A 21,313-nucleotide genomic window follows, 5' to 3' on the forward strand; every position below is an offset into this window, starting at 1 on the left:
CTGCATATTCATATGCCTTCACCAGCCATTCTTCTTTTGCTGGAATTTCTGCAGATCTCCATTTCTGAGCAAGAACCATTCTAGCCGCCCATCATAAGATATAGGAATAAATTTCTATTTTCTTTTGAGATTTCTTCATTAATTATGCCCAACAGAAAGGATTCAGGTCTCTTATGAAATACACATTTAAAAATCTTTTTAAGTTCATCATAAATCATATCCCAAAACCTCTTTACCTCTCTGCAGGACCACCACATGTGATAGAAGGACCCCTCGCTATCTTTACATTTCCAGCACTTATTAGATACATTTTTATACATTAAAGCTAGTTTCTTAGGTGTTAAAATACCACCTGTACATCCTTTTTATTAAATTTTCTTTTAAATTATAACACGCTGTAAATTTAAGATCTTTCTTCCATAGCTTCTCCCAGGCCTCTAAGTTAATATTATGACCTACATCTTATGCCAATTTTACCATTGTTGATTTTACCACTTCATCCCTTGCTTCTTCACATAACAAATTGTACATTTTGGTAATTAGTTTTACATCACTTTCACATAACTCTATTTCAAATTTTGATCTCTGCTCTTCAAAGCCTATTTTAGAATCTTTTTTAAAAACCTCATTTAACTGATAATAATGAAACCAGTTGGTCACTCTATCTTTTAGTTCTTCCTCCTTTTTCAGTTCCCATTTATTATCACATTTATTCAACACTTCATTATATGTCGGCCATTTCATATTCACTTCTTTACACATAACAGCTTCTAGTGGGGATAACCACAGAGGTACCTTGTTTTCATTCTTCTGTGATGCTTTTAGAGGGTTCTTTGCACACAAAATCTCCTGTGTTCAGGCCGATTTGGACTTCACCGTTTCTGCAGAGTCTGCTAAGGTGGTGGCCAGCAATCCTTCTTGCAGTATTAGATTGGATCAATTTCAATCTGTGATGCCTGATGACGTGGACAAGCTGCTTGGGGCGGTGCGGCCTACCACTTGATCTCTGGATCCTTGCCCAACTTGGCTGCTTCTATCTAGCAGGGAGATTGTTGGGGATGGCTTAGTTAATATCATTAACTCATCGCTGAGGGAGGATAGGATGCCTCCTTGTTTGAAGGAGGCAATGATTAGACCACTTCTTAAGAAGCCTTCCCTAGATCCCTCAGTAATGGACAGTTATAGGCCGGTCTCCAATCTCCCATGGTTGGGCAAGGTGACTAAGAGGGTGGTGACTAACCAGCTCCAGGCGGTTTTGGAGAAAACCGATTATCTAGACCCATTTCAAACTGGCTTTAGAGTGGGATATTGGGTTGAGTCTGCCTTAGTTGGCCTAATGGATGACCTTTACCGGGCAATTGACAGAGGGAGTGTAACTCTGCTGGTTCTTTTGGATCTCTCGGCGGTGTTCGATACCATCGACCATGGTATCCTTCTGGATCGGCTGGGGGAATTGGGGATAGGAGGCACTGCTTTGCAGTGGTTCTGCTCCTATCTCTCAGGCAGATTCCAGATGGTGGAGCTTGGTAACAGTTCCTCTTTAAAATGGGATCTCTCATATGGAGTCCCTCAGGGCTCCATTCTGTCACCAATGCTTTTCAATATTTACATGAAACCTCTGGGTGAGGTCACCAGGAGATTTGGTGCAGGGTGTTATCAGTATGTTGATGACACCCAAATCTATTCCTCCTTATCACCATCACCATCAGGAAATGGCATTCACTCCCTAAATGCCTGCCTACAGGCAGTAATGGGCTGGATGAGGGATAACAAATTGAAGCTGAATTCAAGCAAGAAGGAGGTGCTCATTATGGGAGATCAGAATTTGAGGGATGAGTTAGATCTTCCTGTGCAGGATGGGGTTACACTCCGCCAGAAGGAACAGGTACACAGCTTGGGAGTGTTCTCGGATCCAGGCCTCACCATGGTATCTCAAGGTGGAGGCCCTGGCCAGGAGCGCTTTCTATCAGCTTTGGCTGATTTGACAGCTGCATCCATTCCTTTAAGAGGATGACCTCAAAATAGTGGTGCACCAGCTGGTAACCTCCAGGCTTGACTACTGCAATGCACTCTAAGTGAGGCTGCCTTTGTATGTAGTTCGGAAACTTCAGTTAGTTCAAAATGCGGCAGCCAGATTGGTCTCTGTGGTAGCCCGGAGAGACCATATTATGCCTGTCTTAAAACAGCTGCACTGGCTGCCGATAGGTTTCTGGGCGAAATACAAAGTGCTGATTATTACCTTTAAAGCTCTGAATGGCTTGGGTCCTGGTTAACTTAGAGAATGCCTTCTTCGGTATGATCCCCATCGCTTGTTGAGGTCATCTGGAGATGTCCATCTCCAGTTACCACCAGTACGTCTGGTGGTGACTCGGAACTGGGCTTTTTCTGTAGCTGCTCCTCATCTATGGAATGTACTCCCGGCAGATATCCACAGTTTAGGCTCACTGTCGGCCTTTAAGAGAGACCTAAAAACCTATTTGTTTGGCCTGGCCATCCAAGGCTTGTAAAGTGTTGTTGTTGTTGTTTTAAGTATTTTGATTGTTTTTAAATGGTTTTAATCATTTTTATATTGTTTTTAGCATGTGTTTGAATTGTGGGTTTTATGTCTTTAAAAAAGTCGTTGTACACTGCCCAGAGCCTCTGGATGGGGCAGCTTATAAATGTGATAAATAATAATAATAAAATAATAATAATAATAATAATAATAATAATGTATTGATCAAATAATTCACATAGCTCTAGGCCTATGCAGATGTTATCTACATATGTAGATAACATCTACATATGTAGATAACATCTACATATGTAGATAACATCTACATATGTAGATATTATCTACATCTGGACATTAGACACAGTGAGGGGCTTGGACCAGTAGATACAGTCACAACCTCCCCCACATGTATATAGAGATAGAATGTCTGCATAGTGATTGATGTGGACATTAGTCTACTTTTATTTTTAGAAAAGTGGTGGTTTTTTTAGATCTACAAAGAGGAGGGAGGGGAGACCTGCACAATCTCTTCTAAGGTTTCACTCTCAGCATCTTCCCCTCTTGATAGAAAAGAGCTGCAGGAATACTTCTTAGAGGGCTCCGCTCAGGACCTTGCTGCAGATTCTAACAAAGACACTTTGAATATCAGAAAAAGAAACTTATCTAAAATGAGGAGTTTGGTGAAAAGAAATCTGAAAGGGAAAATCAGGAAAGTCACTTTGTTCCAGAATGCATGGAATTTATTTAAAATCAAAATAATAGATGCCTAGTTGGAATGTATATCAAAAAGGAGAAAAGTTACCACCAAATCCAGGAGGATGCCAGCATGGCTAACAAGTAAAGTTAAGGAAGCTATAAAGGGGAAGAAGAATTCCTTCAGAAATTGGAAGGCCTGCCCAAATGAAGAGAACAGAAAGGAAAACAAACTCTGGTAAAAGAAATACAAGGTGACTATTGGGGAACAGCGGTTGTGGGGAGGGAGAAAGCAAGGGAATTTACCCCGATGACAGGCAAAGCCTGGACAATGTGCCATGCGTCCCGTCCACCGCCCCAAATTGAGGGTAACCGCAATCTTGTTGTAGGCGATTTCAACTCAGACTGGCCATGTCAGAGAAAAGCACCCATACTGGGAGACTGAGCTGATTTCTTTCACAGTTTGCGGGGAGTCTCGTGAGGACATGGAACTTTCAGAGAAGCTGAAGGAATTCTTTGCATCTGTCTTCATGGCAGAGGATACTGACTGAGTGTATACCAGTGCCTGAACCGGGCTTATCAGGGACAGAGGCTAAAGAACTGAGTCAGATACGTGTGACAGGAGAGGACATTCTAAACTGTCTGGAAAAATGGAAAATTAACAAATTGCCAGGCCAGATGGCATCTACCCAAGAGTCCGTAAAGATCTCAAATGTGAAATTGCCAACCACATTGCAAAAATATGTAACATCCCATACAAGCAGGTTTCGTACCAGACAACTGGAAAGTAGGGATGTGCATGAATGGTCTTCGGCACCGGCGGGGGTAGTACTTTAAGGGTGGGGGAGGGTGTACTCACCCACCCACCCCCATGTTCCCCCCACCGGTGCTCTGTAAATTACAAGCCCCTCGGGGCGGCAGCATTCCTCCCTGCCGCCCCGTTCCCCCTGCCAGCCGGAAGTGGCCGGAAGTTGCGAGTGCGCGTGCACCCGTCTGCTGTGCGCGCGCACACACACAACAGGCGCACTCGCAACTTCCGGCCACTTCCGGCCGGCGGGGGGAACGGGGCAGCAGGTGGGAACGCTGCTGCCCCAAGGGGCTTGAAGTTTATAGAGCGCTGGCGGGGGAAACACGGCGGGGGTGGGTGATTACACCCTCCCCCGCCCTTAAAGTACTACCCCCGCCGGTGCCGAAACACTGAAAACTGCCTCAGCGCCGAAACGTTTCAGAGGCCTTTACAATGGCCTCCGAAACATTTTGGGCACATGCCTACTGGAAAGTAGCCAAGGTAACACCGATTTTCAAAAAGGGATCAGGGGTGGGGGTTCAGAAATTACAGGCCAGTTAGCTTAACTTCTGTTCCAGGCAAATGGATGGAAAGCTTTCTCAAGGATGAAATTTTTAAGCATATGGAAGAACAAGCCCTGCTGAGAGAGAACCAGTATGGCTTCTGTAAAGGTAAATTTTGCCTCACCAAACTTTTGGAGTTGAGAGTGTCAACAGGTATGTGGATAAAGGTGATCCAGTTGACATAGTATACCCGGACTTTCAAAAAGCTTTCAACAAAGTTCCTCATCAAAGACTCTTGAGAAAGCTTAGCAATCATGGGATAAGGGGACAGGTTCAGTGTGGATCGGTAACTGACTGAAGGACAGGAAACAGAGGGTAGGTATAAATGGACAGTTCTATAAATGGAGGGAAGTAAGAAGTGGGGTTCCCCAGGGATCTGAACTGCGACCAGTGCTTTTTAATTTATTCATAAATGATCTAGAAGTTGGCGTAAGCAGTGAGATGGCCAAATTTGCAGATGACACTAAATTATTTAGGGTAGTGAAATCCAAAAGAGATTGCAAGGAGTTCCAAATGGATCTCTCCAAACTGGGGGAGTGGGCAACAAAATGGTAAATGCAGTTCATTGTTGGCAAGTGTAAAGTGATCCACATTGGGGCAAACCCCCTCAATTTCACATATACGCTGATGGGATCTGAGCTGTCAGTCACTGACCAGGAGAGTGATCTTGGGGTCATGGTGGACAGCTTGTTGAAAAAGGCCAATTCCATGTTTGGAATAATTAGGAAGGGGGTTGAAAATAAAACTGCTAATATCATAATGCCCCTAAACAAATCTATGGTGCAGCCACATTTGGATTACTGCATACAGTTCTGGTCACCATCTCTTAAGAAGGATATTGTAGAACTGGAAAAGGTGTAGAAGAGGGCATCCAAGATAATCAGAGGCCTAGAGCACCTTCCTTATGAGGCAAGGCTACAACACCTGGGACTTTTTAGTTTAGGAAAAAAAGACAACTGAAGATACACATGATAGAGGTCTATAAAATCATGCATGGAGAAGCGAGGATGTACAGAAAGAAATTTTTCTTCCTCTCAAATACACGAGAACCAGGGGTCATCCCATGGAGCTCATTGCCAAGAAACTTAGGACCAAAAAAAGGAAGTACTTTTTCACACAACACATAATTAACCTATGGAATTCTCTGCCACAAGATGTGGTGACAGCCAACAGCCTGGATGGCTTTAAGAAGGGTTTAGATAAATTTATCTATCAATGACTGGTGGCTATAGACCACCTCCAGTCCAAGAGGCAAGATGCCTCTACCAAGTTGCACGGGGGAAAAAACAGCAGGAGAGTGCTCTTGCCTGTGGGTTTCCCAGAGGTATCTGGTGTTCCACTGTGTGAAACAGGATACTGGACTAGATGGGCCTTGGGCCTTATCTAGCAGGGCTGTTCTTGTGTTCTTATTCCAATGTGTTCTGCTTAGTAATTTTTAGGCAGGTTAAACTGGATAATTGAAAAAACTGAGTTCTTTACTCACAGTCTATAACATAAAGAAGCATCAATCCTGAATATATTGTTCCATTTCTTTCGGTTTGATTTTTTAAAATACCAACAAATTTAATCCCACGAACACTTGCAATGTGGTTTAAAACCATCCTGGAAAAAACAGGCGATTTCCTTCTGCACTGTGCTTTTCCTTACCCCAGTGGTATAGAATACTGCCTCTTGATCCATGTGTTGAACACATCAAAGGATCCTGTGAGGTCAGATGGCTAGACTTTTGCCTAGGCTGCTGAGGACTAGATAGAATAGCTACCTCCATGTTATGACCCGTGGTCACAACAATAAACTGCTTATTTAGAATAGCTGCCTGTCAGTGATTCTGACTGCTGACTGGTAGAGGACATTGCAAGCTGATGACCCTAGAGCAACAAAGGAGACACACCCTCTGAGGGCATTAAATATGTGAATTGGGCACTGACTAGGTATGCTAATTACTGCAGTTTGGAGCTTTGTAAGCAGCTGCCCTGCCTAGGCAACTTTATTTGGAAAACACCAGACAAGGAGCCAGTGGAAACACTGTCTTGGAAAGCAGTGGAAGGGTCCACTCTGTCAAAAATCTAGATAGGAAACTGGAGAGAGAGAGAGAAATCTAGCAGTGCTGTGGGACACTTGGATGGTGTTTTGGGAGGGATAATTTGGGGCAGGGAGACAATGTCCCACTGGCCCTTACTGAATTATTCTTCCATGGGTTCCAGATAATTTCAGAGATGGCAGCAGTTATAGTACTCATTTTCATATGCTATTCAACTGATAGAAATGTTAAGAGTGACGTGTAGAAAGGGAATATAATCCAGTCACTGCATTGCCAAATAGAGCAATTTGCTATTTAAAAAATATTGCCCCACACCCCGCTATTTACTATGTTTGGAATGGTCTTTATGTTGACAGCTTATTCTGGCTTGGGCCTCTAAGCTATTCTACTGAATGGAAAGCTACATTCAGACATCCTTTGGGAGATCCAGGCCAACAATGGATTCTAGGTTCCAAACATATAACTGAATTAACTGTTTGAGACCCAATCAACAATTGTAAAATGAAATGCCTTTAATTTAAAGAACAAAAAAACCCCATGGAGAATTATAATACGGGTGAGCATAACCAGTTAGTTAATCTGTCAGGAAGCTGCATATTATTTGAAAGGAAAAGTGAGGAGAAAAACCACACGACGCTCTAACTATAACTAATGGATCTGAAGTTAGATGCCTCTAAGCCAGAAATGCTTTAAGCCATAAACTGAGAACAAGAAAAGTCCATTAGTGTCATATTTTTATTCCTCCAGATCTTAAGCCAGGCAGTGGGTTTGGAGTCAGAGGCCAGGCATTTCTGTTCCCACATCTACTGTCAGGTTGTGCTTCACAGAGTGAACAACAATAACAGAGATGGTGGATTTGGGAGGACTATCAGAAGAAATTTGCCCTGTATGGGAAAGAGAGACATATCCTAAATGTCTATTAGACCCTAAATGAATCATAATAGCAGCTCCAGTTTGACAAATTTAACTAGGGCCATAGGAAACTTGTTTAAAGTCAGACCATTAGCTCATCTAGCTCAGTATTATCTGTACTGACTGGCAGCACTTCTCTGGAGTCTTAGGAAGAGGATTTCCCGTCCTACCTGGACATGTCAGGGTCTGGACATGAAACCTTCTGCATGCAAAGCATGTGCTCTATCTCTGAACTACGGCCCTCTGTTATTTGTCAAAGGATCCTGAAAGTGTGATTTGTCACAACAGCAACAGCAACTATGCTTCAAGAAAAAGATTTGGGCTTCAAACCACGGTGTGGTTTGAACCCCAAATTCTGTTCTTGAAGCATGGTTGCTGTTATAGTTGTGACGAACACATGACTGTGGTAACAGTAAGAAAGAAAAAGGTTGGAGGCACCACCAAGAAGAAAAACAAAACAAGAGGGAACACACAGAAGCCTTTAATAGGCCCGAAATTGGATTCAAACCACACCACAATTTACATTAGTGATACTTGTGCCTCCCCTATGAAGCTGTGATGCAGTGCTGGCTTGATGATTGTTCATGTCTGAGGCCGACAAAAAAGGTTGCTCTTCCCTACTGGCCAGAACTGATGTAAACCAATCCCTTCATTAGTCCACAGCCACACACACACTAAACACAGATGCCACTGTCTGCTCTTTGCAGAGCATATGGTCACCACTATAGGGAGGCTACCTGGACTCTCCATGCTGCCTCACTTTTGTGGTGGCAGTGGCAGCATAATTCTCTGACCCGAGCAGGGGAAAGGGAGCCAGTGGAAGCGAGAGAGGACAGACCACCTGCTGCTGCCACCATGCCAGCTTAATAATGAGACAGTCCAGGCAGCTGCTGGGCACACCATGCAAACAGCAACACTGATTAATACTGAGAAGGGAGCAGGAAGATTGGAAGAAATTCTAAAAAGAGGCTTTAGTTGTCACAAAAGGGACTCCAGAGAAGAGCCATTGTTACCTTACCTTCTTAATAAAGAAAGCAAGCACAAAGTTGCACCAGTTTTGGCACCTGGGCCTCTATAAGATCTTTAAAATGCCACAATAATTAAAAATGCATCTTAGGCTAGGGACATGCACAGAATTGGCAGGGGGATACCTTTAAGGGTGGGGGAGGGTGCTCTTACACCCCCGTCACATCCCCCCCCCCGGCGGGGCAGCAGCATACCTCCCTGCTGCCCCATTGCCTTGTCGGACTGGAAGTGACTGCAAGTACCTCACATGCGCATGTGCATTAGGTACTTCCAGTCATTTCCAGTCCAGTTAGGCAATGGGGCAGCAGGGAGGTACGCTGCCGCCCCGCCAGATCCTTTTGAAGTGTAGTGCTGTGGAGGAAATGCGATGCGACGGGTAAGAGCAACCTCCCCCACCCACCTTCAAACTGGCCAAACAGCTGGCCTTTCGAACCTGTTTGGAGGCCCATAAAAAGGCCTCCGAACAGGTTCGTGCACACCCCTATCTTAGGCAATATAGGAAAGAATCCAGATTATGTTAGTAATGCATAAGTCCCATTGAAATCAAGGGAATTATTTCTTATCCTTGATTAAATTATCATGTAATGTTGTAGTCTTTAGTTAAACAAAAAGCAAACATTTTTTTAAAAAAATTAATGGAATTTGAATTAGTCATTACTCACTAGCCCCATTTATTTCAGTGTTGCTTAGTCACTGGATTTGGATCCTGCTTACAGTTTAGATAAGGATATAGATTTCACCCCTGAATCATGTTGCCTGCAACACATAGCATTTATTCAACATAGAAATGGAGGATATTTTTTTCAGTGGCAGCTCTCCTAGTTTTGTTCTTAGGGTACACATATTAAGGTCATCAACAGCCCTTGCCCTGCACAGTGCAGTTATTCAACATCCTCTGTATGGGGATAGTTTGTTTTATTGTATTTATTGTAGTGAATTGCCTAGAACTTTGGAGTCAAGCAATATATTAATTAATTAGGGAAAACTGCTACCATCAGTTGAGTAAGAGCAGTTTATTAAACCAGTACCCATTTTCCCCATAATGTAAGGGAGCAGTGGATGAAGCTTTAGAACCCTATGGTCACTCTGGAGTTGCAATTAAAACCTGCTCCTTTTGCATCATGTCACCATTTACATCTACTTTTGTTGTGCAAGAGTATTGCAATGCCAAATTACTTTCCCCCTTACTTGCAGAGTGTTGTACTCCAACAGTTCAAGAGGGCTTGTTTAGGAGAAATACTATCCTGACTATATTGAAGATAGAATCCCTCTGAAATTCACTGAAGCATTCAATGCAATTGGGGGGGGGGGGAAGAAAGAGATACATCTCAAACTGATTAATTCTGAATATAAATTTGCATGCAAGCTATATAAGAATGAATGGATGAGTTTAGCATCATTTATTCCAGAATTACATAAACTAATCATTGTATTGGTTACATTTACCACATCGCTGTTGTGTACAGTGGAGTGGCCCAGTCATCAACAAATAGTTTTACTAAATGACTCAGCCTCTCCTTGTTTATTTAACATCCTGACTACATCCATTGCTGTTATATACTGGAACGTGGAAATTAGCTTAGAGTGCCACATTCAGTTGATGTTTTAAAAAATGGAATGGAAAAATGTAGTCCATAACAGTAAGGAAACTAACACTATTTGGAATGGGAGAGATAAGAAAAATCTTTGGAGTGCATTTGATCAAGTATTATAGAAGTTAGTGGCTGGACATAAAACCTAACCCCCACAATCCCGATAGGGCTCTTTATTTGTGGTTTCGTTATCCATGGAAATAGGTGGGAACAGAACCACCATGAATAAAGAGGACCTCCTGTAATATTTTTCTTTGCAGGTTTCTCCCACTTCAGCAACAATATCTGTTCCTCCAAATCTTAAGGAGATCCACAATCTCAGCAAACCTCCAGCACACTCCATGCTCACTGCTACTGCACTTGTTTTCTGCAATCTCCGAAAAACACATTTTTAAAGAAGATTTTCACACAAGGGTTCTTTGCCAATACCAGTGGATGAGAGGTTCACCATAACAAACACTCAGTGGGGGTCCTTCTCTCTGTCTTTTTTCTGCAAGATCCGAACGCCAAAAAATAATACAGAGGGCTAAAAAAAATTAAAATACCAAAACAAAATAATAATCTAGTATCTATCTTTCCTATTATGAAAACCAACAGCTAGGTTTCTCTAACTGTGTGGGTCCCACCAAGGAATACTACAGGTGTTTTTTTAAACATAAAAACGTAAAGGTAAAGTGTGCCATCGAGCCAGTGTCAACTGCTGGTGACCACAGAGCCCTATTGTTGTCTTTGGTAGAATACAAGAGGGGTTTACTATTGCCATCTCCCCAGGCGCAGAGCCTGACCACTGGTGGCTCGTGTGCAGCAGCGGTGGCGACACCGCTGACCCCGCCCCCCCATCTGATGTCAGACGCGGGGGCTAGCCATGCCCCCATCTGACGTCAGATGCGGGGTGTGTGGTCTGGCTCCCGAACGGAGCCTTGAGACTCCATTCGGGAGTTGGAGTTTAACTCCCGAAGGGGCCACGCATGCAGCCCCTGCTCAGGACCTAACCAGCACCCCTGCGTCTGACTTCAGGCGTGGGGGCGTGTCAGGGCCATGGGGCCTGATTAGGCATGGCCCTGTTTCTTTGAATCCGTCGGCCCAATGGTGGCTCCACCCCTGCATCTCCCACACAGTATGAGATGATGCCTTTCAGCATCTTCCTATATCACTGCTGCTCGACAGAGGTGTTTCCCATAATCTGGGAAACCCATAATCTGGGAAACATACCAGCAGGGATTCAAACTGGCAACCTCTGGCTTGCTAGTCAAGTCAGTTCCCCGCTGTGCATAGCACAAGATAAATGAGTGCTGAACACATGTGCAGTATTTGGGACACACAGAGGTGGAGTTCTGGGGTGTAACAAGGTTGGCTTTGGCCCAGAGACAAGGTTTTAAAATGCACCCCCCCCCGCCACCTTCCTCTCCTTCTCCTGGCCCAATGTAGACTCTGCTAACTATCCCAACTAGTTAAAAGGAGTAAATAACAGCACAGCAGAACCAACTAGGTACACCCACACCCACACCCACACCCACCCTCATGTCCAAGACAAACTCCTTCATCACAGCCTTTTTTTTTTGGTAAATGCCACCAACACTGTCTTTACAGCAGGGAGTTCCACAGGTTAAAGACAATATAAAGAATTGAGGCAGCGTTTGGGAGAGCTGTAGTAATCAATAGCCCTAATTATAACTATATGGGCAAGATCCAGGGGCTAAGCCCTATTGACATTAGTGATTAATTAATTACAACCGATTAATTTCTTAATTAGCCACGATTCACGTGCCTTATACACTTCCATGAGACTTAGACTGCATGCTGCCCTTTCTCTTCCTATGCTTTCCAAGCGTCTCCTTCTCCTAACCAGGCTTGAGTGATCCCATTGCCAAGCAGCAGCCTGCACGGGCGGGGTGGGTGGGATTTAAGCACTGGGCCACAGGGTGGATTTGATTTAAATCAAACTGATTTAATTCACAATTTAATTCACGATTTAAATCACTAGTCAGTAAGGCTTGATTTAAATCATAGTTTTCTACATAAAGACTAATTCTTGCTGGTATAACTTTAATATGCAAGTAGATGAAGATTTTTAGAATAACAATTTTTCATATTAGTTTTTTTATCCCCAGTTTAATAGGTTAATCATTCATATTTGGACAACTTTTCTGTTGTACTTAGGAAGGAGAAAAATAATCATTACCTTAATAATAACAATTTAAATAGATTTATTCAACTGAAACAATAACATTACAGCATATGTTATTTGCTTAAACAAACATCCATGTTTGTTAACTAATTTGGCTAAACAAAATATATATATTTTAAGAAACTTAGACTGTCAGCCCAGCCTACACATGAAAAACTTAAATACTGTCCTCTGTAGCTCACTCGTCATCTTCATCTTCTTCTTTGTTCATAATCTGGAAAAGAAAAACAAACTTTCCTGCTTTATCGGGTCCCAAAAGATTTCTCAATTTAGAATGAATGAGTCCAAAGGAAGAGAATATTCTTTCAACGCCTGCAGAAGAAGCTACTGCTGTTAAAAGTGAAATCATTACTTGAACAGTCTCTAAATCCAAGTGCTTAAGTGACTTCCACCAGTTCACTGGTGTGACTTTCTTTAAAATATCTTCAGCAAACATATTTCTTGAATGGTTCCCCCTTAGCTTTGAAGTTTATTATAGTTGGCATTACAGATGGATGATTGCTGGATACCCATGTCATAGCTAACTCCTCTTCCTCAGCACTTAAGTTTTGACCCTGGTACTGGATATTGACAATATTTGCCAAAAAATGAGCTGGAGACAGTACCTGTCCCATTCGTTTTTTTAATGCTTGTAATTTAATTCTGTCCATGTGTAGTTCTGTTTTTAAGTGTTCACTCAGTTCCTTCCAAATTTCAACAGCATCAGCAATAAAACAGCTATTTTTCTGTATTTTGTTTAAAGATTCAGAGATGGGTTTCAGGATGCTCAGCATATGTTCAACATTTCTCTTAAGCCCAATGTTGAGGATTTTGGCCGTGACAGTGCCATCTATTTTATCTCGATTTTGTTCACAAACTGTCATCAGAATAGGCCAGTTCTTGATATACTGCTCAAAACAGTCCACCACAGAGTTCCATCTAACATCTTGTGGGAGCGTTAGCTTGGTTCCACCCATCCTTTTCAGAGCTGCAGCAGCAAAGTGATTGTTACGGAAGTATTTAGCAATTTCAACAACATTAGTCTTTATTTCTGGAACACTTAAGTCTTTGGCTAAGAGGTGCAGCAAATGAGCACTGCAACCATATGTTATTAGCTTTGTATTCCCTTCCTGCTCTTCTAAATTTCTTCTCATCTTGGATACATTTGCAGCATTGTCTGTGACCAAACTGTGTACTAGACATTTGAATTTTTGTTCACGTTATTATAGCTTTTACTGCCACTTCTTGTAAGTATTCTGCTGTGTGTGCATTTCCTGACGTATCAATTGTTTGTGCAAGGAAGACTTTCCCTTCTTCTGTTGTTAATACAAGCACATACAATAGGATCATTGTGGACATTACTCCACCCATCAATACTTAGGTTAACAATTCTACCCTCCAGAGCTGTTGCACATTGCTCCATTTCTCTGTCATACACTTTATCCAGCAGTTTCCCTGCAACATCTGCTCTGCTGGGTGGACTGTATCCTGGTCTCAATGACTGAACCATATTAATGAAATGTGGGTTCTCAGTCAGACGGAAAGAAGAGTTCGTTGCATAAACAAACTGGGCAATTTTTTCATCAATTAACTCTTTTTCTAATCTGCTAGTTTTTATCACAAACTTATCTATGGTGGTTCCAGGAGGGAAGGATTTTTTCTTTCTTTTAGGTGATAGTGATATGTGGCTGTGGGTGTCTGATGATGATGCTAATGAAGCACTATCCTGGATGGATAACTCTGAAACTGTAGAACAGGAGGATGGTGATCTTGAAGGTGGATAGTTTCCAGAATCCATGAATTCCCCTAAACAAAAAAGTCAATGCTGTTATTTTATTGTTTATACAATTTCTGCTTATTGTACACAGCACTGCCCCAAAAGGAATATTTGCTTTTCTTCATAACTGTACCAAATGACAGTAACATGCAGTAATAATAAGAAATATAATTTTGCTCAAACATGACAGTTCAAGGCAGTCTTTAAAAATATTATATGATTCAATAAAAATGTTTACCAACCTGAAGATCCTGCCTGTTCAAATGTGTTTCTTTGGTCATCTTCATCACAGCACTTCTCATGATGTTGCCTCATTCGGGCCACCAGGCCTTGCATTTCTTTGTTGCAGTGTTTGCATTTTGCACGCATGCCTGCCTTACTGATAGGTAAAGGAACTTCATTAAAATATTGCCAAACTGAGTCTCTTTTACGGCCTGCTGCCATTATAGGTTTTTTCCTCCAAGGAAAGAATGTGATAAACCTCAGGTCATACGCACAAAAAGATCCAAAGACTTGTCTGTCTGTGGCTATGCAGTATTGTGCTCAGAAAGTTTCACTTTCATTTTGTACTGCTTGTCTGCTTGCCCCTCCCTCCTCACACTTAGTTTCACTTTCTTCTTGTGCAGATCTATTCCACTCCAAACCATCAGAAAAATATTGTTTCTATTCTATTTCACTGAACTTCTTGAAACTTAGCACTGAAGGGGTTGATTCTGTATTCATAGGTTTGTAGAACAATAGGATTAAGGTCTTTTTCTCATCTCTGTTCATGTCATAACATTTTTGCTGTGAAGAAGAGGCATGTGATCTCTGCTGAGTCAAATTCAGTTTTGAGAACTGCAAAAGTAAACCAAGCATCTGTGATAATATCTTGTAGGCAGAGAAACTGCCCAATAATCTTACAAAAACCTCTGGAAGAGCATGACATTGTGAATGGATTAATGGAATTTATTTACCAAAAAAATTAAACATATACAGCCTTATTCTACATAATTAAAAAACTAATCTTTATTTCATGGTGGAATAACCTTTGGATGGTAATATATTTTCCTCAAAAAGCATTTTATTTAAAAAAATCAGATTTAAATAAAAAAAATCCGATTTAAATAAAAAAAATCCGAATTTTTTGATTTTTTTTTTAAAAAATCATTGATTTTTATCCACCCTGCTGGGCCATCATGCCCAGCCCGGCCAGCCAAGGAGAAGCAGGCATGCCTAGACATGAGGCAGCCGCCTGCAGGTGGGCAGGGAGTTGGGGACAAAAGTGGGCGGCTGGCGCCATGCCCAGCTGAGTGGCGGCCTGCGGGCAGGCAGGGAGAAAAGCGGGCCTCCATGCGGGCAGGGGTGGGGAAGAGAAGCGAGGGGGCACGCCCAGCCATGCAGGCGGTTGGGGAGGGGTAGAGAAGCGGGCCATGATCATGCAGCTCTGGCTTCTGCACAATGCAATGTGCCCAGCCATGCAGGCAGGGCAGGGCGGGGGAGAGAAGCGGCTGCTGCAGTGAACACTCAGCTATATACGAACATAGGAAACTGCCATATACTGAGTCAGACCATTGGTCTATCTAGCTCAGTATTGTCTTCACAGACTGGCAGTGGCTTCTCCAAGGTTGCAGGCAGGAATCTCTCTCAGCCCTATCTTGAAGAAGCCAAGGAGGGAACTTGAAACCTTCTGCTCTTCCCAGAGCAGCTTCATCCCCTGAGGGGAATATCTTGCAGTGCTCACACATCAAGTCTCCCATTCATATGCAACCAGGGCAGACCCTGCTTAGCTATGGAGACAAGTCATGCTTGCTACCACAAGACCAGCTAACTTGGCTCTGAGTCCTCCTGCGAGTCCTGCTGCCTTAGCCCCTCCATGTTGCCTGCACCCACAGTCATGTGACTTTCTGGCTCACGTGGGGTGCTGCAGCCAATGGATGGGGGAGGAGGAGGAGCTGGAGCCCACGTGACATGGCAAAAGGGTGGAGAGGGACGAAGGAGGACTATGGCACGCCACCGTCCCGATTTCAACAAGGATTTTTTTAAAAAAATGATACATGAAGAAGCTGGCACGGCGGGAGACACGTGACATGTCTCTGGGGGACCCCCCCAGAGACGGGGCCCCCGAGACAATGGCCTCCCCTTGCCTAATTATAGTTACGCCCCTGGTGGGGTTATTTATTGGATTTATAAACCACCTGATATAAAACAACTCCAGGCGGTTTACATAAAACCATTAATACAATTAAAAACAAACAGCTAGCAACAATTATAACAGTGTGTATATATTTTAACTAAAAGCCTGAAGAAGCAGGCGTGTCTTAAAAGGTTTCTATAGGACAGGTAGAGATGGGGAAGCTTTTCTTCTGACAGGGACTGCGTTCTAATGTTCTGGAGCAGCTATGAAGAAGGCGCGGTTCCCAGTCACCTCCAAATGAACCAGTGGTAACTGCAACTGGATCTTTCCTGATGATCTCAGTAGGCAGCGTGGTTCATGACAACGGAGGACTTTATTAAATACCATGGGCCCTAAGGGTTTTATAACCAATAAACAGCACTTTGTATCTGGCCCAGAAACATATTGGTCGCCAGTGAAGATCTTTTAGAATAAGATCTAAATGGGTTGCCCTGGAGACCAACCTGACTGCCACATTCTGTACCAATTGAACTTTCCAGACTACAAACAAAGGCAGCCTAATCTAGAGCAATTTGCAGTAATCAAGCCTGAAGGTTACCAACATATGTACTATAGTTTTAAGGTAATTTATCTTGAGAAACGGATGTAGTTGGCATTATCAGTCAGAGCTGATAAAACACATTCTTGGCCACCATTTCAACCTGGGAAAGGTTTGGATCCAGGAATACTCCCAAACGACGTACCTGTTTCTTCTGGGGAAGTATAACCCCATCCAGGACAGGTAGATCTAAACCATCTCTCGAGTTCCAATCTCCCACAATATGTACCTCCACCTAACTTGGGTCCAGTTTGTTTGTTATCCCTCATCCAGCCCATTACCACTTCCAACCCCTTTTACAAGTCCCCACCCACAAGATACCTGGAGGAGGGGCTTTCTGCACAATTGCCATCTACAACAGTCTTTCTCCTACAATATACACTAGAAAATAGTGCTGAAAATAACTACTGCTTGGTCACAAATAGGAGCACATCTGTGAAGAAAAAAAAATGCAGGAGGAGCTGTGTTGTGCATCTTCTGGAAGACTAGCAACAGCCACAGTAGGAAGCAGTAAAGAAGATGGAATATATCACTGTCTGGAAGTAGCTTGTAACAGCAAGGACTGGAACATTATAAAACATCTTTCTTAATTAAACTTGGTAGTAGTTTAAATACTTTGGAATGATTTTAATCAATAAGGAGCTATTGCACATGGGCTGAAATGCCACGTCCTGAGCTTGGTAGACTTTGGTTTAGGATGAAGACTTCTACAAATATTACTATAGAGAGACGCAGACAGAAGAAAAATAGAAATAAAGAAGGAACTTTTATCTGATTGGGAAGCAGAGAAGAAAGGTATTGTCAATTCTTATAGTAGTTTAGTAGCCTGTTCCATCCCTCCCAGCCTAACAAATGATTAAATAATCCGTTATGTCCCAGGAACTCTGAATCAATGAAGCTATGTTTTCTTTCACCATGTGATTGGTCTTTCTATCACTGTCAACTCACAGTATTAACAACTGTTTTCTCATACAAATTGAAAAGAGATAAGACAGCACACTTAGTGAGAGATTATCTTTGGTTATGAGATTTTATTTTTCTCCTGATGTGACACAGATTTAATTCAGATTATTTACTTTTTTGACCCATTTTTCCTACACAGGAGCAGGGTCAATTTGGGGTTTAATAGAAATAATAAAAAAAGTAGACTGAAAGCACTCTCTAGGACGTAACAAGATATTGTAGAGATGTTTTTCTTCGACAATTTATAAGCTGAGTTGAGTACCCTTAGTTAATATTTTATAAAATTTGTTTTATATAAGTGTTGCAATGTGCCTAGAGTATAGTACTGGTGCAGTGAACAAATATGAATGATTAAATAAAGTATCTAAAGCCTGCCCAGGCATCACATCTTCCAACTCCAAGATGGATTGCAGATGTATTGAAACGCTTCACGTATCAAGGTTGATTCTAATGTGCAGCTAGGCAGATTTTGTGCAGTGTAAGCTACGTTTTTGTGTAGTTGGATCTATGGACATGTTTTTTCTTTAAAAGAAATAGAGATGAAAAAGGAACAGAAAATAGAGAGGAATAATGGTTTACTTTCAGTCTTCATAACTTTATACAAAAAGTATATTGGAGCCTTCCTTTATTTTGTCCCGTTCTTTATAAGGCACCTCCAATCTTCTTGCTTTTTTCCTGTCTTCCACATTTTTCCTGTCTTCCACGGGAAGGGGAACCCTTCCCACTCTGCTTGTTTTCCATCTCTCCCTATCTGTTTGTTTCTTTATTCCTTCTCAATATCCTCTCCATTTATTTTCCTTTCTTTCTATTTGGAAATTCTAGAGTAAGGGAATGCAGGTGGGCTTCAAAGCATAGAATAAACCTTGATTTATATCTAACCTCAATCTGGCTCTACATGATCCAAAAGACTGGAAGTGATGTATGCTGGTTCCAAATACTGTTATTGCTTATTTACAATTAAACAACCCATACATTATTTCCAAAAGAGCTGGAAGACATACCAGCAGACTCTGGATGACCCACAGAGGTATTGGTCTTCAAAAAAATCTGAAGGGAAAAAAACCTAAGGGGACAAAAACAAAAAACCCCAAACTGTCCCCATGTAAGCCAATGGGGTGAAATGCTAATGAGTTCAAAGCACAGTTAACAGACAAGCAGGTGGGCAGATTTAATGCAACTCAGTGGCAGGGAGAAGGAGGGCTTGAACACAACTCCTTCTGCTTTTGAGGGTAAAGGTGTGAAAAACTCCTTAGTTTTCTCACCAGCCATTTCATACCTTTGTGTATATGAGAGAGAAGAGATTTGACACATTTAAGCTCTTGATGTGGTGAGCAGGGATGGAGGCACTATTGAGTGGATGGGTTCATGGAACCTGAGCCACCATTTTCCTGAGGCCACCCTATTGCAGGCACTCCCACAAAAAGTCTAGGCCACCTGCTGCACTAAAGACAGAACTGGAAACCATGACAGGAGTGGCTCTCAGAAGTCACATGACAGAGGGAGAGAGCGACCCAGAGACTGAGCTCCAATGCACTGCATGGCTGCCTCATCCCTGCCCCCAGGCTCCAGCTGGCCCATATTCCCCAGCTGTGCTTGCTGCTGACTGCATGTGTTTTGTTTGTTCTCTCCCTTGTGCAAGAGAGAAAGAACATGCACCCAGCAATGAGCATGACTAGGAAACAAGCTCCAGAGTGCACACATGGCCCTTCCACGGCTCTCGTCACACCACCTGCATGTGATGTCACATGCAAGGAGGCATGGCCAGAGCCCCAGAAGGACTGCAGAAGCCTTCCTGAGCTCATTCCCAGCTAGTGCTTCGTTGCCAGTTGGGTGCTTTTTCCTTTTTCCTTGAGAGGGAGAAAGGAAAAAGGATCCAGCTGGCTGACAATGAAGCTCCAGCTGGGACCCATATGGGCCTTCCAGGGCTCTGGCCATGCCCCCTTGCATGTGACACTGCAGACAGGGGTGTGGCTGGCACACGTGTGTGCTGCACCTGTGCACAATACAGACATCAGGAGCCCTCCTCCCCCAGCTATGCTACTGGTGTTGCAGGTTAACCCCCCCACCCAATAACGTAAGTTATTCTGGTAAGAACTAATCTGCCTACTTTCCTTTCACTATAATCTTAATAATTACCATCTTCACAAGTTGGCGAAGATGATAATTAAACTATGCAAGAGATTAATTTCTAGTATATGGATCAATATGCATGACCAATCAGCAATCTAAAGTGACCAAACAGTGCAAGCCACTGTTAAAAAAAAGAAAAAAAGATGTTTAATAGCTCAATTTGTAGATGATACCTGCAGAACAGGAAAAAATTGACCAAGCTCTTGCAAGAGCAATATATTCTTTTGGAACACCATTGTCAATAACTGCAAATGGATACTGTCAGGAAGCTTTTAAATCACAAAGACCACCATACCATTTGCCCAGCGGACATTCTCTGAGCAAGCTTCTTTTAGAATCAGAATATGTTTGGGTAATGGAATCTGTGCAAGGAAGAATCAACGAAGCACTGTCTTGCAGTACTTAAAGATGAATGGACAAATGTGCAGGGAGAAGAAATAACAAACCTTGTTATAACAATCCCTCAACCAGTTTTTTTTAAACTGAAGCTTCAGAACTTGATAGAACAGACATACTGCAGAAAATAACGGTGGTAAAAAAATGTGAAATCACAGAGAAGATTGGGAGCGGTAAACTATTTGCTTTGCTGACTGACAATGCAAGGACAATGATAGCAGCATGAGAGATAATAATTGATAAATATCCACATATTACTGCAATAGGCTGTGCATCAAATAAATAAATAAATAAATCCATCCATCCATCCATCCCATGGGTTAAATTTGCTTCTTAAGGACATCATGAGGTTGGACACTTTCCAAAAGATCTACAGAAGAGCAAAAGAAGTTATAAAACATGTAAAAGCTACTCAGATTTTAGCTGCAGTCTTTAAAAAGCAACAAGAAAAGAAGGCAAAGAAAAAAATAGTGGCACTGGAACTCTGTAGTAAAACTCAATGGGTGTGGAAGGACTACAGGCCCACCTTGGCCTAACAGCTGTCTGGATCAGCATTAACATTTGAGTGTTTGCTTAGCTAGAATAATAGTCTGTATCAGACTGAATGCAAGAAACTTGTTTACTGCACAAGACATGGCTTGTGATTATGAATGAACTGCTTCAGGAGAAAAGCTTGCCACAGAAAAGGGGGACTTTATCAGGAGTGTGTCTTACAAGAGTGTTCACAGGTCAAGAACAGTGGGCCGCAGCCAAAAGTTAAGAAGTATGAACAAAGAGAAACATGTTAGAAGCATGAGGCATGGTGTGACCCGGAAGTGAAGGTCCAACCCCAGTGGATATGGCAAGCAATCTAGAGATGGCAGCTATCCCTGAAGATAACCAATCCAGAGGATGGGATGCACTTGAGATCCAAGGAGGAAGTGTTCACGCCTACAGCCGCCACCCATGCACGAGGGATTAAAGGCAGACGCGTAACCGGGGGTGGGGGGGCAGGCAGGGCACATGCCCTAGGCGCACTTGAAGGGAGGGCGCAAAGTGCCTGCCATGTCCCACCCTCG

General features: G+C 42.6%; 2 protein-coding genes across 2 annotated transcripts in view; both read right to left on the bottom strand.

The window, feature by feature from the left end:
• WLS (Wnt ligand secretion mediator) overlaps positions 1–21,313 on the bottom strand; it is a 167,447-nt gene that overhangs the window by 133,133 nt on the left and 13,001 nt on the right. The gene's annotated exons all lie outside the window — the stretch shown is intronic.
• On the bottom strand, positions 12,299–14,755 carry LOC128324475 (uncharacterized). Its single transcript, XM_053249103.1, has 2 exons — positions 14,295–14,755; positions 12,299–14,081 (listed from the first exon to the last, which is right to left on the bottom strand). The coding sequence occupies exons 1-2, from the start codon at positions 14,494–14,496 to the stop codon at positions 13,558–13,560; spliced, it is 726 nt and encodes a 241-aa protein (XP_053105078.1). The 5' UTR covers positions 14,497–14,755; the 3' UTR covers positions 12,299–13,557.

Source organism: Hemicordylus capensis, chromosome 4, assembly GCF_027244095.1.
Source record: "Hemicordylus capensis ecotype Gifberg chromosome 4, rHemCap1.1.pri, whole genome shotgun sequence".
Taxonomy (NCBI): Eukaryota; Metazoa; Chordata; class Lepidosauria; order Squamata; family Cordylidae; genus Hemicordylus; species Hemicordylus capensis.

What these genes read in the sequence shown, in the direction of transcription:
- LOC128324475 (XM_053249103.1), bottom strand. Translation starts at nt 14,496, where the DNA reads ATGGCAGCAGGCCGTAAAAGAGACTCAGTTTGGCAATATTTTAATGAA. An exon ending in TGAACAGGCAGGATCTTCAG is followed by an intron (nt 14,082 to 14,294) that starts GTTGGTAAACAT and finishes TTTTTTGTTTAG; the next exon opens with GGGAATTCATGGATTCTGGA.